This window comes from Sander vitreus, chromosome 18 (assembly GCF_031162955.1).
Source record: "Sander vitreus isolate 19-12246 chromosome 18, sanVit1, whole genome shotgun sequence".
Classification (NCBI taxonomy): domain Eukaryota; kingdom Metazoa; phylum Chordata; class Actinopteri; order Perciformes; family Percidae; genus Sander; species Sander vitreus.
Genome location: NC_135872.1, coordinates 15864559 through 15882227, shown reverse-complemented (window position 1 = coordinate 15882227; position 17669 = coordinate 15864559). Strand labels below are relative to the sequence as shown.

Below are 17669 nucleotides of genomic sequence, written 5' to 3'. Positions count from 1 at the left end.
CCCAATCAGCAGAGATTGTATCTGTAAACTCGTGGTAGTACAAAAGGCAGAGCACTTGCGCAAACAACAGGGTGTTCAGTGCACTCGTTTTTTTTTTTTTTAAATGTGCTGCTATGTTTTGTCGGGGCTGAGCTGTTCTTTCTTTAGCTTACCGGCTGATAAAAAGACAAATTTACGGTGGCTGACAGGGGCAAATGCCCTGCAACTAAAGAAAACACACGCAAATAGACAAAACACAAGCAAATTAAGAAAACATCTTCATTAATTTGACAACACATGCACAGCATTCAGCAAACGCGCTGCAAATGCACACAACACAACCAAATACATAAACACACTGCAAATAAAAAACGATGCAAAAAGAAAAGCATGCAAACCCCAAAAACAACGTTTAACGTTGACATTTGTTTAAGCCATATCACATGAGACTGTTTAATTTCGAGGTCCGAAAGGTGCACCACTGAAGTGTAGGCCTCCTCAAGTGTAATATTGTGATTATACAACAACGGTTGCCAAAATAATAGGTGATCAATCTGTATTCATATTGTGGAGCAATTCGCTCTTGAAATACAAAAAACAAAAAACAGACAGGATTTATAGTCCCTCCCTGTTTAGTAAACCAGCCGAATTACCGTGGGATTTATCAAACTGAATAAATCCCGCCTGCACATATAATCCCGCCTGCATTAGCTTTGCTAACTCCATCGTGTTGTAAGTAAGACATCTGCTGAAAAAGGTATTGTATTCATTAGCATGATTGCCGTACTGTTTAGTTCAAAAACATCCAAAACACCAAAGTACGAAGACATAGTGGACCAGACGCGAGCTTTTATTTTGAAAAGTCGAAGCTCGGGTGGCACCAGCCAGGAGGGCATGAGACGGGAGCATAGACTGTGTATATATATATATATATATATATATATTAATTTAATATACAGTCTATGGATGGGAGTTCTCCAGGCTGCAGCCATACCCGACTCTAATAAAAAGGCAGAGCGCTCTCTCCCCGTGGGGTCGAAAATCAAGCTGTTCCACTTAGCTGCTCCCTCTAGAGGTCTGGAGAACTTCCGTTGTGTAATCTGGATGCTGTGTTTTTTTATTTGGTTGTGTTGTGTGTATTTTCAGTGCGTTTGCTGAATGCTGCGCATGTGTTGTCAAATGAATGAAGTTGTTTTTCTTTTTGCATCGCTTCTTTTTTCGGGGTTTGTGTGCTTTTCTTTTTGCATCGTTTTTTATTTGCAGCGCATTTATCTATTTGGTTGTGTTGTGTGCATTTGCAGAGCGTTTGCTGAATGCTGCACATGTGTTGTCAAATTAATGAAGATGTTTTCTTAATTTGCCTCGTGTTTTGTCTATTTGCATGTGTTTTCTTTAGTTGCAGGGCGTTTGCCCCTGTCGGCCACCGTACAAATTAGGTAAGATAACGTTACATGTGTGCATGGAAAATAGCTAAATTACCTACCTAGCTAATGTTAGCTAGCAAGCAAGGTGACGTAGCTATATTGTGCGAGATGAAATTTGTAGTTTACTGAGTGGTTTCACACAAAACTAAATGGAACTACAAACTGCGACTTTCGCAAAATTATCTTTTAAATTGACAGACATTATATGTGTAATTCATGGCACAATTCAAACGGGATCAAAAAAGGATTTGTCTCTCGCCTTTTACTACCGTACATATTTTTTTCCAAAATAGAGTTCCATACTGGAAGGGGAGGAACTTCTTTTGGACGTCTCTCTTTTGGTCTCAGTTTGAATTCTAAAATACCCCAACATCAATCCATCCTTTTCACACAACAGCATATTATGTATCCATCTGGGTCTATATTGTTTTTGTCAATAAACCGCAATCCACACACACACACACACACACACACACACACACACACACACACACACACACACACACACACATGCAGCTGCCTCCTCACTCAGTGGAAGCAGGTGTCTGTAAATCTCGTGGGGTTTGGGGCTTTTTCTGTCTTTTTTTCTTTTTGGTGTAGTAGAAGATGGTGAAATTCCCAATGTGAAAGTCTTCTTCTTGCTCTGGCCTCTTTCCACAAGACCCCCCCCCAACACACACACACGCTTAACCACACACACTAAACTAAACAACCCTCATCAACCCCTCACTATAATCTCATTGCTGTCTGTTTACACAATTATTATTACAATAGTTACAATCAAATGTTCTATATATATATATACATTTGATTTGTGTCACTTAAAGCTGCAGTAAGCATGCATGCACCCCCGAGGAAACTATTTCTGTTTAGCCCTGCCTTAAATATCACAGTTCCTGTTGTGTCCGTCATGATGGATGTCATTTCTGTTTATGTATCCCTCCGAGACTAGTGCTTAAGATGGGAATCTATATTTGAGGCCAGTGTGGTGGATCAGGGTGAGGTGGGGGTGCAGGTGGCTGGATGGAGGAAGGGAGAGCATGGGGTGTAAATATACCTCCTGGTCTTAGTCTGGGCCCCTTGGCTTTCATGGCCTCACAGGAAAACAAGTCTTCTCAAGAGACTAAATGTGGAGCTCATACATGAAAGTGTGTGTTGTTGAAGAACAATGAGGACTTAGGTGTTTTATATATTTAAGTATATAAAGGAGTTGAGGGCCATTTCTTTCATCATATTTGCTTATTACCTTCGCTGGCTGATAAACTCTACTCTGCACAACTTTATGACAAAAATCCTTTGTATCTGTAGGATTGTGTGTGTGTGTGTGTGTGTGTGTGTGTGTTTGTGTGTGTGTGTGTGTGTGTGTGTGTGTGTGTGTGTGTGTGTGTGTGTGTTTGTGTGTGGGAGATGAGAGTGGAGTATTTAAACACTAGTCCTCACAAGAATTTGCATAGTAGAGACAGAGCAAATAGTTCATTTACTTTAAGTATTACTCAAGAGACAATAGTTTGCCTTCACAGTGCTATTTACACTTTAAACCACTACAGGGTATTTGTACTAAAGGAAGGACTAGAAGCATATTTCCAACTTAAATATATGTCAATCTTCTTCATTGTCTGTGCAGAACAGCTTTTAAATTGCTATCACTATTACATCTTCAACTGAAGATATTGTTATTTCCTTTAAAATTATATATTTCTAAAATTACACTGAACACAAGGATGTAATAAAAACAACACACTTTATTTACTAGGCAGTATAGAAAAGTATAAAAAACATGAACACTTGGAATGTATAAATGCCTTTATAAAATCATTTTTGCTCAAAAGCTAGTATAAAAACAAGGCGTATAAAAAGATTGTCTGCTAAGTGTTTGACATGGGCTACTGCAGTCTTAGTAAGAAAACAAAATGCTGATTGAATAAGCATTATACAAAAATACAAAACGATTCAAAGAAATATTTAAAAACAAAAACCATACAAAAGTTTAAATTCAAGGGATTTGTTTGTAGCAAAAATATAAAACATCAGTGTTTAATACTCCACTTTTTATGGAGAATATAAGCTGCAAGTGCAGCTTGGTCTTACTCTTACTGGGTGAAGCTCATGGTTTCAAACATATAAGCTCATTTAAGATTGTTTTTAAATGTATAAATATATATATATACTTAGACTTTTAACACATATAATGTTTGTTCATTGAATGTTTCCTCATACAGGATTTTGTGAAGGCCAGAAATAAATTGAAAGTTTAAATGAAAACTCCATTTATATGAACTAAAGGTGCCAATGTGGTAGTCAGGTAATACTAATAAGGCTGGCCCCTTTTGTTGTGTAAAACATGATCATTCTTAGTTGAATAATGATGGAAGAACAGATGCAGCTGCTCTTGTTCAGTAGTTAAGTGTTTACATGAGGTGGCACAGACCAACCACTTACAATTCTCAGTAGACACAAAAAAAATAATAAAAGAAACAGAAAAGTTTCATGACTGGAATAAAGAGGTCAGTTTTGAATTCATTAATATGCCTTTGGATTTATGATAATGCTAACAGGGCTTAAATACTTTACTTACAACACTGCTCCATTGGCCAATTTTAAAAAAAACAACAACATTATCATCATTATCAAAACAAAAGAAATAAATTAATCAACTTGTTCTTTATATTAATATCAAAATTCGGAATTAATAATACAGCCCAATGCAAATTATATAGCCACCGTTTCCCATTTATAATACAACATTGATAATAACACAGTGACAAGACCAAAAGTAATAGGACATACAATAGAACCCAGAGCAAATTCTATATAAAAGTTTTCAAAAACAAAATAAATGTTTAGTCTTTGGTTGGTTGAAATCCAACAAGTGTGAGTGTAAAACCACCAATGGCATAAAGCCTCTCCCAACTGTTGTACCACAACAAATATGTAATCCGCGGCGCTGCGTCCAGCGCAGGGATTGTTGATCTTACAGTCCAACTTGTGTCTCTAGTCTACATGACCAGTGTCCTCGTAGGGTAAGTGTTGATGTACTTGTGGCTCTGCTCTGAGGCCAAAACGTGCTCCTCTGTTTTCCCACAGGTCACCTGTTCCCAGGAACTGAGCTGCTGTTGGCAAGAGAAAGAGAGGATGATGAGTTTTGATGGTTAACATGTTTTGTCTCATTTTTTTTTTTACCTCCTTTGATTTGTTTGTCAGCAGGTTAACGGAAAAAGAATACCATTTGAACCCATTCAATTTTACAGCAAATTCTTTTTCACTTTCATTAACATTGCGAGATAGGGTATGGCCTTGGTGGAGGCCTGCACTCTCCGAGTGCCCTTCTGGTTCAAACTTAGATTAATACATTATTACATAGAAAGGTATACACACCTGTAGTGGGCTGGCCATGCCTCTGCGAGGGAGGTGGTAGGTTTTGTGCCCATCTTCACTCAATAATGAGCTAGTGACTAGGTCCTAAATAAAAATGTAAAAAATAAAAACATATCTTAGCAACAGAAGTCAAGATTAAGGTTTAAGGATGTTTGTGAGTAATCAAGGATTGCTTTACATTATAGAACATGAACTGTTAGGTGAAAAGTGAGCTTACAGGTACTTCCTGTGCGGGGCCGTTTGGGGAGAAGAGCTGTGTGTGAAGGTCTTGTCCTTCCCACTGCATACACGGGCTCCCCTCACATGGGGACTCCACCTAGGACCCAAAATACATCACGGTAAATATCAAGAGTCGTGCAAACATGGATACATACAGTAGTCTCAAACAATGCTACTGATAATTAGTATATAATACATAATAATGAACCTCCACATGAAAACAAATACTTCTTTTGTCAGTCTCACATTTATCTGCATGTTTGTTTTTTACATAAGTGTACATGCTTATGTTGAGTGTTAAGTACCTCTTGTTTTATTTTCTTCAGAGGAGGCTGCTCAATGGCACACTCCATTGGCTCCTGCTTGATGGACTGTACCATCTGCTGCTCCAAAGGGGAGTTCTGGAAAAGGCACACATACCCCAGTGAGTCACACGGACACTTTAGCAAGCACAACAGAAGGTAATACGACAAATTCAAGACTTGAGATATTTTTTCAAAGTCTCTTTCTCACCAGTATTTTGAGGGGTCCATACTTGGCCTCCTGCATGGCCAGGGCTGACCTGAAAGGTGTGGGTGTACAAGGAGATGACTCCAGGATCGAACGACGAATGTTTGGAGTTCTGAACCTGAGAGAGAGAAAGAGAGAAAACAGTTTATAAGGCGTCATTTGCCACAATTCTGTATAATTGCATAATAAAATGTATCAGAGACAGAGCCGCTTACATTTCATTCTCTTTCTGGGGTCTGATAGTGTGGTCGATCGGAGGCTTGGAGTCCACAGGCGAGCTCATTGGTAAACTGTCACTGTCGGAGTGTTCTGGGCTCATTGACTGGTTGAGAAACTGTGAAACAAAAGAAGGGAAACCAATTGGTCAATGTAGCTTTACAGGTTTATTTTGAAGCAGAAACAATCTGGCAGATCATGGAAGCACACCTGGTCTGAACTATAGAAATGGAGACGAAAGGAGAAAAGAGGGCCGGTGCTTCAAAAGACAAGTCATAGTTACAATTATTGAAATTAAACTAAAATCTAAATGATTGGTGGTTGATATCATTAAGGTGGCAGGTTGGTGATTGGATGGATTCTAATCAAACGCAGCTACTTTAACTACCTGTGAGGGTGAAAAGGGAAGGTTTCTGACTGGTGAAGGCTTGGGGGTTGAGCAGATGAAACCAGCCCATGCTCCGAGAGCAGTTCTTGAGCCCTGATTGGGCAAGACCCTGTCTGTTCTGTGAACACTCCTATCCAAGAGCCCACTGGTAGTGGCCTCATCCACTGAGGAGAGGCTCTAGGAAAAGGGTGGGAAAATATGGGTCAAAGCCCACTACTTGGTAAAATCTATGTTGCTACTTGCTAAGCTATCCTATTTTCATCTTGACACAGTTGGTCACGACACACAAAATTGAACAAAATGTCGTCACAACATGTAGCCCAAGGATAAAGTAAATGCAGATACTCACTGAATCAATGACACAATCCATGAACTCTGGAATAGTATTTGAGAACGTTGGACTGCTGTGATGGCTGTTGTTGTTATTGTTGTTGTTGCTGCTGTTATTGCTGTGGGCACGTGTTGCAGAGGCGCTCTCCTCAGGTAGGCAGCTCTGGTCGAGAGGCAAGGCAGGGGCCTGGTGATGAGGTAATAACATTACACCCTCTGAGCAGTTGGTCAAAGAGCTCTGGCTGGCCCAGCTTGGATAGGACAAATTCATCTGGGGGAGAAAAGGGTATAAAGAGTGAGTTCTAGAAAGAACTGTCAAAGAATAATCATCTAAAAAAAATATGAGCACAGGGTGAGTGTAAAGAAAGTGTCAAACAAGTACAAGAGAGAAAATGCAAGCCCGACAATAAGGGAAGAGGTGTAAAATTTGAGCAGATGAAAAAAAAAAAAAAGGAGAAAGGGAACTTCAATGTAAAGAAGTGTTGAGTAGAGGGTTGCACAAGGGGTCATGCACACGCGCTAAAATGGCAATACGGTCCTATTTCATCATTTTTGCAGAAACCAACCCCCCAGATGTTTCCTCCTCACACGAACACACACTCCAACCAATGTCCTTAAAGCCAGGGTCAAATGCACATGCTCATAAATAGTGCTGTCACACTTGAATATTTCGAAGCTCACCCGCGTTTACGCAGACACACATGCGACTTACTGGTCGTGATGGCTGGCCCCTCAGCTCATCTTCTGTTGACATGAGCAGCAGTTCGATCTCTTTCACCCTCTGCTCCTTCTCAGGGTCCTCCTCACTATAGTGTCTCTGAGAAAAAGAGAACAGGAGGCAGATTTTGAGCAACAATTCATCGTCACTTACAATCCCTCCTGTGGCCTTACTATCTAGTCTCACCAGTGATCAATTATGCTGCGTTTTTACCTGTATAGCAGCGGTTCCATGCGGAATGTTCAGGAGGTTCAAATGCAAGGCCATGGGGAACGGTATCTGTTAAGCCAATCAGAAACACACATCTAAATCAAATAAATTAATCGCCTGCACCTACACAGTCAGCATCATTTAGTTTTCATGCTAGCATCCCGAGTTTTAGTTTAAAGCCCACTCACTCTGTGAGTGTCGGAGATGTAGGCGTAGTTGACTTGCGACAAGGAAGGCAGCTGCGCGTGACTGGGCGAGTGGTGAGGGAAACCCATGATGTGATTGTTGGTCTTCACGTAGCCATGGCTAATGGAGAGCGAGGAGTTCTTTGCTGCGATCTGAAGATAGCCCTCCTGTTCCACCTTTCGCCTCATGGTGGAGTTCCAGTGGTTCTTTATAGCGTTGTCAGTCCTGGGTGTCATAAATGACATATATTCACTTACAGGTTATTCATTACAAAACACATCCACACACCCACAAACATGCACAATGTGAAGACATCCAGGACCTCTAGTGGTACAGGCACACACAGAGGCTGCCACAGATCACGCACACAAAACTGATAAAGATACCAGTACAGAGCAATTACAATAATGTCAAAACTAAAGTATCTTTTTTCACCTAGTCTTATTCATTAGCCCTTTCTCTATAAAAACACTCTATCCTGACATTTGTCTTTTAACCTTATTTCTCTCAATCATTCTGTATTCCTATCTTTCAAAAACAACGGAAATACTTTCTGTATTCACACCTCCATCTTCTTTAATGTTCTGTGTGCTCACTTCATCCCTTTTCTCATTTGTTTCTTCTCTCTTCATTCCTCCTTCAGTGTCCACACCCCCCCTCCATTTCACCCTCTCAACCGCAACATTGCATAGTCAACCAACAAGGGTTTAGTGATTTATCTAGCTTCTCTTTTTTCACCTTTCTCTCTTCATTCTCTTCATTCTCTGCCTTACCTGCCGGGGAGCAGCTTAGCGATTTCGGCCCAGCGGTTGCCCAGCTTCTCGTGTGCCTGGTAGATGATTCGGTCCTCCTCCTCAGTCCACGATGTCTTCTTCACCTCTGGGTTCAGGTGGTTGTGCCAGCGCTCACGGCACTGCTTGCCGATACGCCCCTTCAGGTGCTTGGCAATCACCGACCAACGCTTGGCTCCATACTTCTGGACAAGCTCAATCACCTGTGGTGGGTGGGGGTGGGTGTGTGTGTGGGGGGGGGGCGAGAGGGGAGGAGGAAGAGCATTGAAAAGGAAGGGAAGTAAATGGTTGTGGAGGGGCATGAGGAAAGAGGAAGGAAGGAGCAATAACAGGGAGGAGAGGGAGAAGTAAAGGGGTAGAGAGTAAGAAAAATAACAAGGTAAAAAGATCACAGGTATATAAGAGGTAGAACAGATAGGAGAGAAAGTGACAATAAAAAAGTTGTTAGTCAACCAGACAAATCTCAGAAACGTATACATTATGTCAGAGAATGCTTCCCCTCCCCTCCCTCCTTCCCCCTGTCTTTATCTTTGAACATGTAGAGGTGATTGAGAACACCTGCTGGTGAGCAGTGAGGGAGTTTCCAGTGGAACGTTAGCCACTCTGCTAATCATTAAAGTGGCATCTGAGTGGAAATATAACTCCTTTGGACTAGCCCAATAAATACTGCACATGCTTTAAGAGACTAAGCATGCTACTTGTTGAGTAACATCAACTTTTTGGCAAACTAAAAATGTGAAACAGCAGCCAAGGAGTTGCTACAGAATAGTTTGTTTTACCCCAGTTTCCCGTGACTGGTATCCAACTACGTTACCCCAACATCAAAAGTAGTTCTGCATTACTACTATAATGTGGGTTCGTCATTGATTTTCAATATTTTGTGTGTGACCCATTAAGTCCTGAGGGCATTAAAGTTTTCTAAAAGGCTCTTTTCTTACCCTCTGGTCCTCCTCTTTGGTCCATGGCCCTTTGATGAGCTCTGGGTTGAGAACCTTCTGCCACCTGTGCTGGCACTGCACATCTGTACGATTCTGGTAGGTCAGAGAGCAGGGATTAGTAATCATTCTTATACTATGGGAGATTTTTGTGTATGTATGTGCATTTGTACATGCATGTGTAAGCACAGGCCTCCTACGTACAGTTAGTAAGCTTGCAATAAGTTTCCAGTCTTCTGATCCATGAAGCTCAACAAGTTTCTTCAACTTCTCATCCTGAAAGAAGAGAAAACATATTGCAGTTTGTCAGACTCACTGCAATGAACATCACTCCCAGCAATTTAACACAATAGTCAGTCAATGTGGTTAGACCAGACAACAATAAAAGGTCCTAGGGAATGATCTCTCCTGAGGTCATTTCTATCCAACATGTGAGCTGTGTTAAACATTTTGTAATGAACAGCAGAATTTGAATTGTTTTGACGGGTCTTTGTGTGTGTACCTCTTCTCGTGTCCAGCGTGTTTTGCCGAGGTGGCGTTTCCCTGCCTTGGCCATTGATCCATCATAATCATGTTCATACATCTCAGTCTCCTCCTCATCCTCCTCACTACTGTAAACACTGCAGACAAAGAAAGAAGAAAGACAAAGAGAAATTCAGAAGAAGAGGTGGAGGCTGTGTGAAAAATAGTGTAAGGTAATAGAAAGGTAAATGAAAGCACCATAAGAACCTGTCTATTTCCAAACTACTCCCTAATAATCTATTTAAAGAGTGCATAAAGAACTCAGCCCACTCTTTAGTTCATCAGGTGTCAGACAGAACCAGTCATTCTTGAAGGTTTGGGTGCAGGCTTTTAGCCAAGACACCCACAAGAGGAGAGAGAGAAAGAGAGAGAGAAAGAGAGAGAGAGAGAGAGAGAGAGAGAGAGAGAGAGAGAGAGAGAGAAGAACAGCAAGTGGGAGGGAGGGGGGATGGATGAACAGGTTCCAATGTTTTTGGTTTCCACAGATACTGGGATTGGCACATGCGATCATAATTTCATGACCCTAGCGTGTTCAGACCTGCAGTGGTTTGCATTGTACAGCACAGTCATACATGCATGCACGCACACACACACACACACACACACACACACACACACACACACACATACACACACACACACCCCTCAGAATGTAGAGCATGGAAAACGTGGAAGCTAAGTAAGATACTTTAATGTCATACAGACAGAGCAACAGGTGAACAGGAACCCCACTGAGGTGTGTGTGTTGTGTGTGTGTGTGTGTGTGTGTGTGTGTGTGTGTGTGTGAGAGAGTGAGTGAGTGAGTGAGTGAGTGTGTGTGTGTGTGTGTGTGTGTGTGTGTGTGTGTGTGTGTGTGTGTGTAAAATAGAGGATATTTAAGAGTGGATTATCTTCCCTATTTTGGTCCATTTACCCAGATGCGTGACTTTCTGATTAACAGCAATGACCATACAGAAAAATACACAAAAATGTACAGCAGTCATTTTATGTTTTAAGTACATCAAATGCCGATGTGTCAATTGTATGACATTTTAACATACAATTAACAATCAAACCACTCTTTCCAGAAAAAAAAATTAAGAAAATATGATGCCAAATACAAATTGCTGAGTACTTCGTGTACACAAACAACACGCAAACAAAAGATAAATTCACGCACTTAAACAATAATTGGTAAAGCAATTAGCCAGATGCTTTTCAGGGAAAACTGATGCCGATCGATGCTCATCAAGAAAGTATACAAAACGGTAAACTGGTGAGAGTGACTGAAGTTTAAATTTGTGGCGATTATTGTACCAAAACATAGGAAATACACAAAATGCAGCCACTTTTCGAGACAAGTACACATAGAAGACGCTGTGAAAGCGCAGTTTCCAAAATAACAGTGAGCGCTCCGCTTTCAGAGATGCTGCGGCAACATTTAGGGTGTATGAAAGTTTGATTAAGGCGGGTTTAAAATTACCTTTATGACAGCTATATTGCTGTAGGCTTAATTTACAGATCTAATCTGTAAATTAAAAACGTGAAAAAGAAAACATGTCTCTAGGGCTGAATAGGGTGATGGTCAACCAAGCGCCTATTTTCAAAACCTTCATAAACTAAATGTAGGACATGGAATTGCGTGTTGCATTCAAGTCTGTGAGTGCGTTTTGATAAGACTCTATGCTGCATTGTGTTTCATTTTGTATTTATTATAAACTCCTATCCACCACACAGTCCTGCGCTAAGCGTGGCACGCAGTCCTGCGCACAGCGTGGCACGCGCATGTCCACCCGCCTAATGTTATTAATCTGTGTGTGTGTGTGTGTGTGTGTGTGTGTGTGTGTGTGTGTGTGTGTGTGTGTGTGTGTGTGTAAGAGAGAGACACAGAGAGAGAGAGAGAGAGACCCCTTTCTCTCTCTCACCACTGACAGCAGCTCTAGAAGCGCACATGCCAGATGACCACCACCTGTCATGGGCGCGCGAGCGAGACACCCACACCACGACTCAGCTTTAACGGCCAAGAAAACAAAAAATGGTTTAACTTTACAAGCACAAAAAGAGCTTAGACAACTAAAGATTTAATGAAAAAGATCAATAACTCTGTCAATAAGCTGCACCTTTAACGTTAATCCCTCAACTCATGCCGTATTCAACAACATAAATGATGGCTAACGTGAAAAGAAAAACGGTAACAGTTAACGTTAACTACGTAAGCTATAAGACGCACATAGAGGGAAAAAGAAAGTTCAAGATGACGCAAATTAAAGAGTAAATGGTCTGTTTGAGTTTACCTGTTTCTCGGCCGCCGAGCCATGTTAATATCTGTAGAGCGGCTCGCAGGTTGCACGGAGCACGTACTTTCACTATCTGCGCTGGGTTTGTTCTCCGGGGGAAGAGGCAGGTTGACATTCATTTAAACTACAGCAGCCTCTACTACTGCTCCTCCCCTCTCTTTAGCATCCCGGTAAATTTGGCGCTCCTGAGCGCGTGCGGCCGAGTGCGCATGTCCAATAAAGTCTACTTCAAATACCGTCCGACGTTTTGAAATTACTATTTAAACAGACACGGAAAAAGTCCGAATTTTAGGTAATATCCAAGAAAGCGACTGCAATTATAAGAACACGTATATTTCCAGAAAATATATCAATTTGTGCTTTTTTTTGCTGAGAAAAACCTTAGTAGTAGTCTACCATCTAAACCAAAATCGGTTTATGATGCTTAGCCAGATCTACACTATTACATTACATAATACAAATGCCATGATAAAATGTGGCTGGATTATATGTCCTACTGTAAATAAAAAATTGGTGCGAAAGTAGGGCCTCAAGTTCTCTTAATACATCCATGGCCTCAAGCATATAGTGCATTGGACAGTGCCACTGTAACATTTACGAAGTATTCTTGAATGCACCACTCCACAGAACATATAGTAGACTTGTCAAAGGCGGGTTTTGCCTGGTCGTCCGCGCTAAATGCTTTTTGTCAACAGTATTCGCGAGTTACCTTCTGATGAAAAGGCGAAGTAAACTAGTATATATCTGGACGTAGTAAACAATTGCGGAATTGTGTTTTGGCATGCGAGGAAGGTTAAGTTGCAATGCTTTCTGTGCTCGCGGCTAGAGTGCTTGCTGGTGTTGCAAGCCTATGCCTACAGATATTTCTCAGTAATAAAAAATGCAAGACCTTGGTCTTATCATCCGGCGATAAAATGAGCTTTTATGTTCGCCCAGACAAAGAAAGTAATGCAGTGGCACTTCAACTTTTTGCGGGGATGTACTGCACATAACTACGACAACTTCCTTTAAAGCATACATATGTATGTGAAGTTGTTCCTCAAGTTGTCGTTTGAGAATCTTAAACGGTGGCTTGCTGATGATGTCTTTGCATTTATTAAAAATTATAATAATTCACATTTACATTAGAAACGAGTTGATCCTGTTTTTCAGCAACCCTCTCTCAATGATGTATGCTAAAATAATGCTCCTTTCCCAGCTGTATCTTCTTCTGTAATAATGCAATTGGCCGCCAAGTATTATGATTATCTTGTTTTGGTTGAGTTCTCCGTTCTCCCTGGGCCAGGACTGTCGTCGCTCAGCCATTCATTAAAGGGGTGGGGGTGTGGGGGGATGCTTTATTTGTATAAATGTGTCTTCTCATTGTATTAGTTCCTCCATACGCGACCGTATTGCCCTGGTCACTTGTAATTACCATCACCCCAGACCAGCCTATTGTACCAGGGCAGTCATCATAATAGTGGCCTGATAAAGGACTACATGTACACACTCATACACTCATTACTATTTGATGCAACAGGGTGGACAGAGTGCTTAGCGAAGGGAAGCACTTACTGCGGACAGAGAAATATCAAGATAGCCTACAGGACTGGACATGTTTTTATATTTACTATTATTCATGCAATCTATTGAGGAACTGTTGGTTCAAAGGCTGTAGGCTTCAAATCCTTTACACACCTGTGTGCACAAGCACTGTTCCAGTCATTTTCTCCTTGAGGAGGTGGCACTTATAATCTATTCAAAACATATTTTAATTATATAGCAGCTATCCTGCAAGATTGCAGTCAAGATGCCCCATAGAAAGGTGGACTAGTGACATAGATACAGCACAAAGGTATTATTAACCTGAAAAAATAAGCAAAATAAGTAACCTAAATCATATTTTATACAGTAAAACAAATGTGTAAATTATATTCTGTCTCCACTTGTCTGATTTGTGCGCATATCTGTAAGTAAGTGCCTTTACCTTTTTTCTGCACAAGCCCCAAATGGGTCTTTTCCCTCGAGGGTAATATTAAAAACTACATCTTGTTATCTGAAACCAAATTGAATGAAGGGAGCCAGGGTATGCAAATTCCCCAATAGTAGGTGGAGCAGGAAGCCTGAGACCCATTGCAGTCATCATAATAGTGGCCTGATAAAGGACTACATGTACACACTCATACACTCATTACTATTTGATGCAACAGGGTGGACAGAGTGCTTAGCGAAGGGAAGCACTTACTGCGGACAGAGAAATATCAAGATAGCCTACAAGACTGGACATGCAGTACAGCATGGAAGATTTTATATTTACTATTATTCATGCAATCTATTGGTTCAAAGGCTATTTGTAACATCAAAAATGCCAGGTTGCAATGGCTGTAGGCTTCAAATCCTTTACACACCTGTGTACACAAGCACTGTTCCAGTCATTTTTGCCTTGAGGTGGTGGTACTTCTAATCTATTTCAAACATATTTGAATTATATAGCAGCTATCCTGCAAGATTGCAGTACAAGATGCCCTATAGAAAGGTGGACTAGTGACATAGATACAGCACAAATGTATTATTAACCTGAAAAAAGAAGCAAAATAAGTAACCTAAATCATACTTTATGTACAGTAAAACAAATGTGTAAATTATATTCTTTCTCCACTTGCCTGATTTGTGCGCATATCTGTAAGTAAGTGCCTTTACCTTTTTTCTGCACAAGCCCCAAATGGGTCTTTTCCCTCGAGGGTAATATTAAAAACTACATCTTGTTATCTGAAACCAAATTGAATGAAGGGAGCCAGGGTATGCAAATTCCCCAGTAGTAGGTTGAGCAGGAAGCCTGAGACCCATTGACTCAAAGCTGAGAAAATTTGCATGGGCACGATTGGACAGGTTAAGGGCAGGTATTGTGATGGCTGCCCCCTTTGCAAAGCATTGTGTGCAGGTTGGCTCATTTGAATGATTTTTAATGATGGCCCCTTGGTTTGAGATATCACCCTACCAGGCTTTTGGATCCAGAGTTGGGAAGGCCAAACATGTGTATTGTTAATTGTATGTGTATGTAAAGGCCTGCATTGGAGAACAGTTGATCCCAAGTCAAATAGTGAATGTGATCCTGTATGGTTATATGGTTAAATAAACAAGCAAAGGATTCATACATTATTATTGTTCTGCGGTACATTGAAATCCAGCAATCATCATTCAAGAACATTATTTTTTTTGAAGAATATTTTATTACACCTACTTGCCTAATGAATGCATGCTGTATGGAAATGTATAATCAAATGTCAAGTTTTTTTGTTTTGTTTTTTTCGAACAAATTTAATTTAACTAATTCATCATTCCATTTTAATTTCACAATTTGTTAATTTAAGGACCTCACATGTGTTCTTTCATTGACTTTAGTTGTCTGTCTGTTTAGTCTGACCACCTGTCAGACTGCCAAAGGTCTAGGTTTTGCATTTTCCACAGGAGTGAGTTCCTGTGAAATACTCTTCCCATGATGCCTAGTGCCTAAATTATGTAAAGCATTACCTCACTGCCAACTTTTGGGATGGACGTCACCCCTCACCCACTTGCACATAAGCTTTGTCTTCTACAATTACACCAGGCTTAATGTTTTCAGATTTGCATGTTGTTGTTGACAGATTTGCAATCCTTTGCTTTCACTTGATTCCATACCATTGCCATCCACTTGCTAACAGCTATTTTGTGCATCTGCTAGAATTTAATAGAATTCAGTTAGAGAGGAAATATGATGGATGCAAACCATGAAGTGTATTAGTCATTCAATTATATACATTCTACAACATTTAAAAAAAAGCACCCATCCTCCACTGATACGCTCATTCTTCTCGCAATCTGTCAATCCATCTGTTTAATCCATCTAATCAGCCCAACATTAATTCTCTTAGAAATCCTTCTCGGCTGCCACTGATTCATTGATCAGGCTTTCTGTGAACTCTGTGGCCACATCCGCAGCACAGATTTGACCAGAAAGTGTTTAAAAGACATTCAAAGGAAACAAATGTTCAGATCCTGTGTAGGTGTGAAAATCACACCCCAGCCTTGTAGCAGCACACATGCATATTCATCTCTAAATACGACTGTATAAATAAAGCAGAAAGACTTCATAAAACAGTAAAAAGAAACATGCAAAAAACATTTATTTGGAATGACAATGTGCTAAAGACTTGGTTTGAGTAAAGTTCTTGTTTTGCGTTTTGTTTACTAGGTCTGCAAAAGGTTATGTTAAACAAGGACAATGCATAAGAAAAGCTGCAACACCATATAACAATTTTAATGTTAATGTTTCATGCATTGCTTTTCACTTAGGCAATATGTTCCATTTCCATTACATATCAGTTGCTCTTTGCTGCCTTTGGTTTTAGAGTGTCCTAGAAACATTTTAGTGATGCAAAAGAAGAGTACCCTCTCTGTCACCTGTGTGACCCTGTAAAGTGATCATGTTTGTGTCTGTTTACTATGTGCATGTGTTCCATGAGTGTGTCTGTGTGCAGTTGTTTATTTTGACATGTAGATGTGCAACCAAGACTTCAAAATGCAGGAAGTGGAATTTTAGAGGGGAAACCTCCACCCACTTAGGCACGCACGCGCAGACACATATACGCACGCTCTTAACCTAAGGTGAAACTGCACAATAAATAAACTCCGCCGCTATCCCCTCCTGATATGAAAGATTCGCCCTCCTGTTTTTACTAGTTGCTGCCGATAAAAAGCTGCTCTTCGTCAAACTGCCAGTTGCAATATGAGCCATTCATTTTGAAAAGGTCTTTACAATTACCTAAGCAGACGTCTTTCTTTATTCTGCTCTATTTATAGATTGGGGAGACACGCCAAACCTCATATTTCATTTTACCCGTGCAGATGTGCAAGTGTATACTTCACCTGCATCACTGGTATCAGATTATTGTCTGACATTTTCATCTTCTTCTCTTTCATCGGCACACAGGCTACTGTAGATGAGATCAGGACAACAAAATGTATCAAAACCCACACATGCATACACATGCACACAAATGTGTGTGACCAGAAAGTACATAGGTATGCAAAGACCAAGTCACAGATAAACATGTGCACAAACACAAGCACACAAGGGTTTACAAACACCTATTTCCCTTTTGTGGTAGACAGGCTATAAGTTTCTTGTGGTACAAAGATAGGAAAAAATGATGTCACTCATTGGGTGCGTGTGTTTGTGCGAGGTGTAGAGTGTGGGATCAGATGGGTTGGTCTCTAACCATAGGGCATAACCTTTGACAAAAAAAAATATGGTTTAGACATTCACACCCCAAGATCACAGGTGGGATTGAAAGTCAAACGTGTATTTTGTGCAGGCAAACTCTCTCATGTTCTTTCAGTGTACTTTTATTGACCTCTTAAAATAATTTTCTCAAGGTTGTGCAGAGAGGAAAAAAGCTCTTAACCACTTTGTCATGATTCATCTGCATTATTGTGCTTCCTCTTTTACATTAATACAACATCATCATTAATATGTATTTAAGTGTTTCCTCATTTAAAAAAACGAAACAGAATAGTGTTTGACTGTATTTTGGTCCCATGCAAACATATTGACTAAATGTATCATCTCCAT

At 40.4% G+C, this 17669-nt stretch overlaps 1 protein-coding gene across 3 annotated transcripts; it reads right to left on the bottom strand.

The window, feature by feature from the left end:
* Positions 1-3125: 3125 nt before the first annotated feature.
* Positions 3126-12195, bottom strand: myb (v-myb avian myeloblastosis viral oncogene homolog). Of its 3 annotated transcripts, none has more exons than XM_078274735.1 (16): positions 12077-12195; positions 9784-9901; positions 9486-9557; positions 9285-9377; positions 8329-8549; positions 7558-7780; positions 7373-7438; positions 7154-7258; positions 6461-6712; positions 6112-6288; positions 5723-5841; positions 5511-5625; positions 5303-5398; positions 4996-5094; positions 4779-4862; positions 3126-4510 (listed from the first exon to the last, which is right to left on the bottom strand). In XM_078274735.1, the coding sequence occupies exons 1-16, from the start codon at positions 12097-12099 to the stop codon at positions 4400-4402; spliced, it is 1974 nt and encodes a 657-aa protein (XP_078130861.1). In that variant the 5' UTR covers positions 12100-12195; the 3' UTR covers positions 3126-4399. The 3 variants fall into 3 exon arrangements, with proteins under 3 accessions (XP_078130861.1, XP_078130860.1, XP_078130862.1); XM_078274734.1 differs by having other exon boundaries at positions 3126-4513; positions 12077-12193; XM_078274736.1 differs by lacking the exon at positions 6112-6288 and having other exon boundaries at positions 3126-4513; positions 12077-12190.
* Positions 12196-17669: the final 5474 nt, after the last annotated feature.

Excerpts from the sequence above, each read along its gene's own strand:
- myb (XM_078274734.1), bottom strand. The coding sequence starts at position 12,099 with ATGGCTCGGCGGCCGAGAAACAG. Across the intron at positions 9,378-9,485 it reads TTATTGCAAGCTTACTAACT|AATCGTACAGATGTGCAGTG; the intron begins GTACGTAGGAGG and ends CTGACCTACCAG. Across the intron at positions 7,781-8,328 it reads GCTAAGCTGCTCCCCGGCAG|GACTGACAACGCTATAAAGA; the intron begins GTAAGGCAGAGA and ends TATGACACCCAG.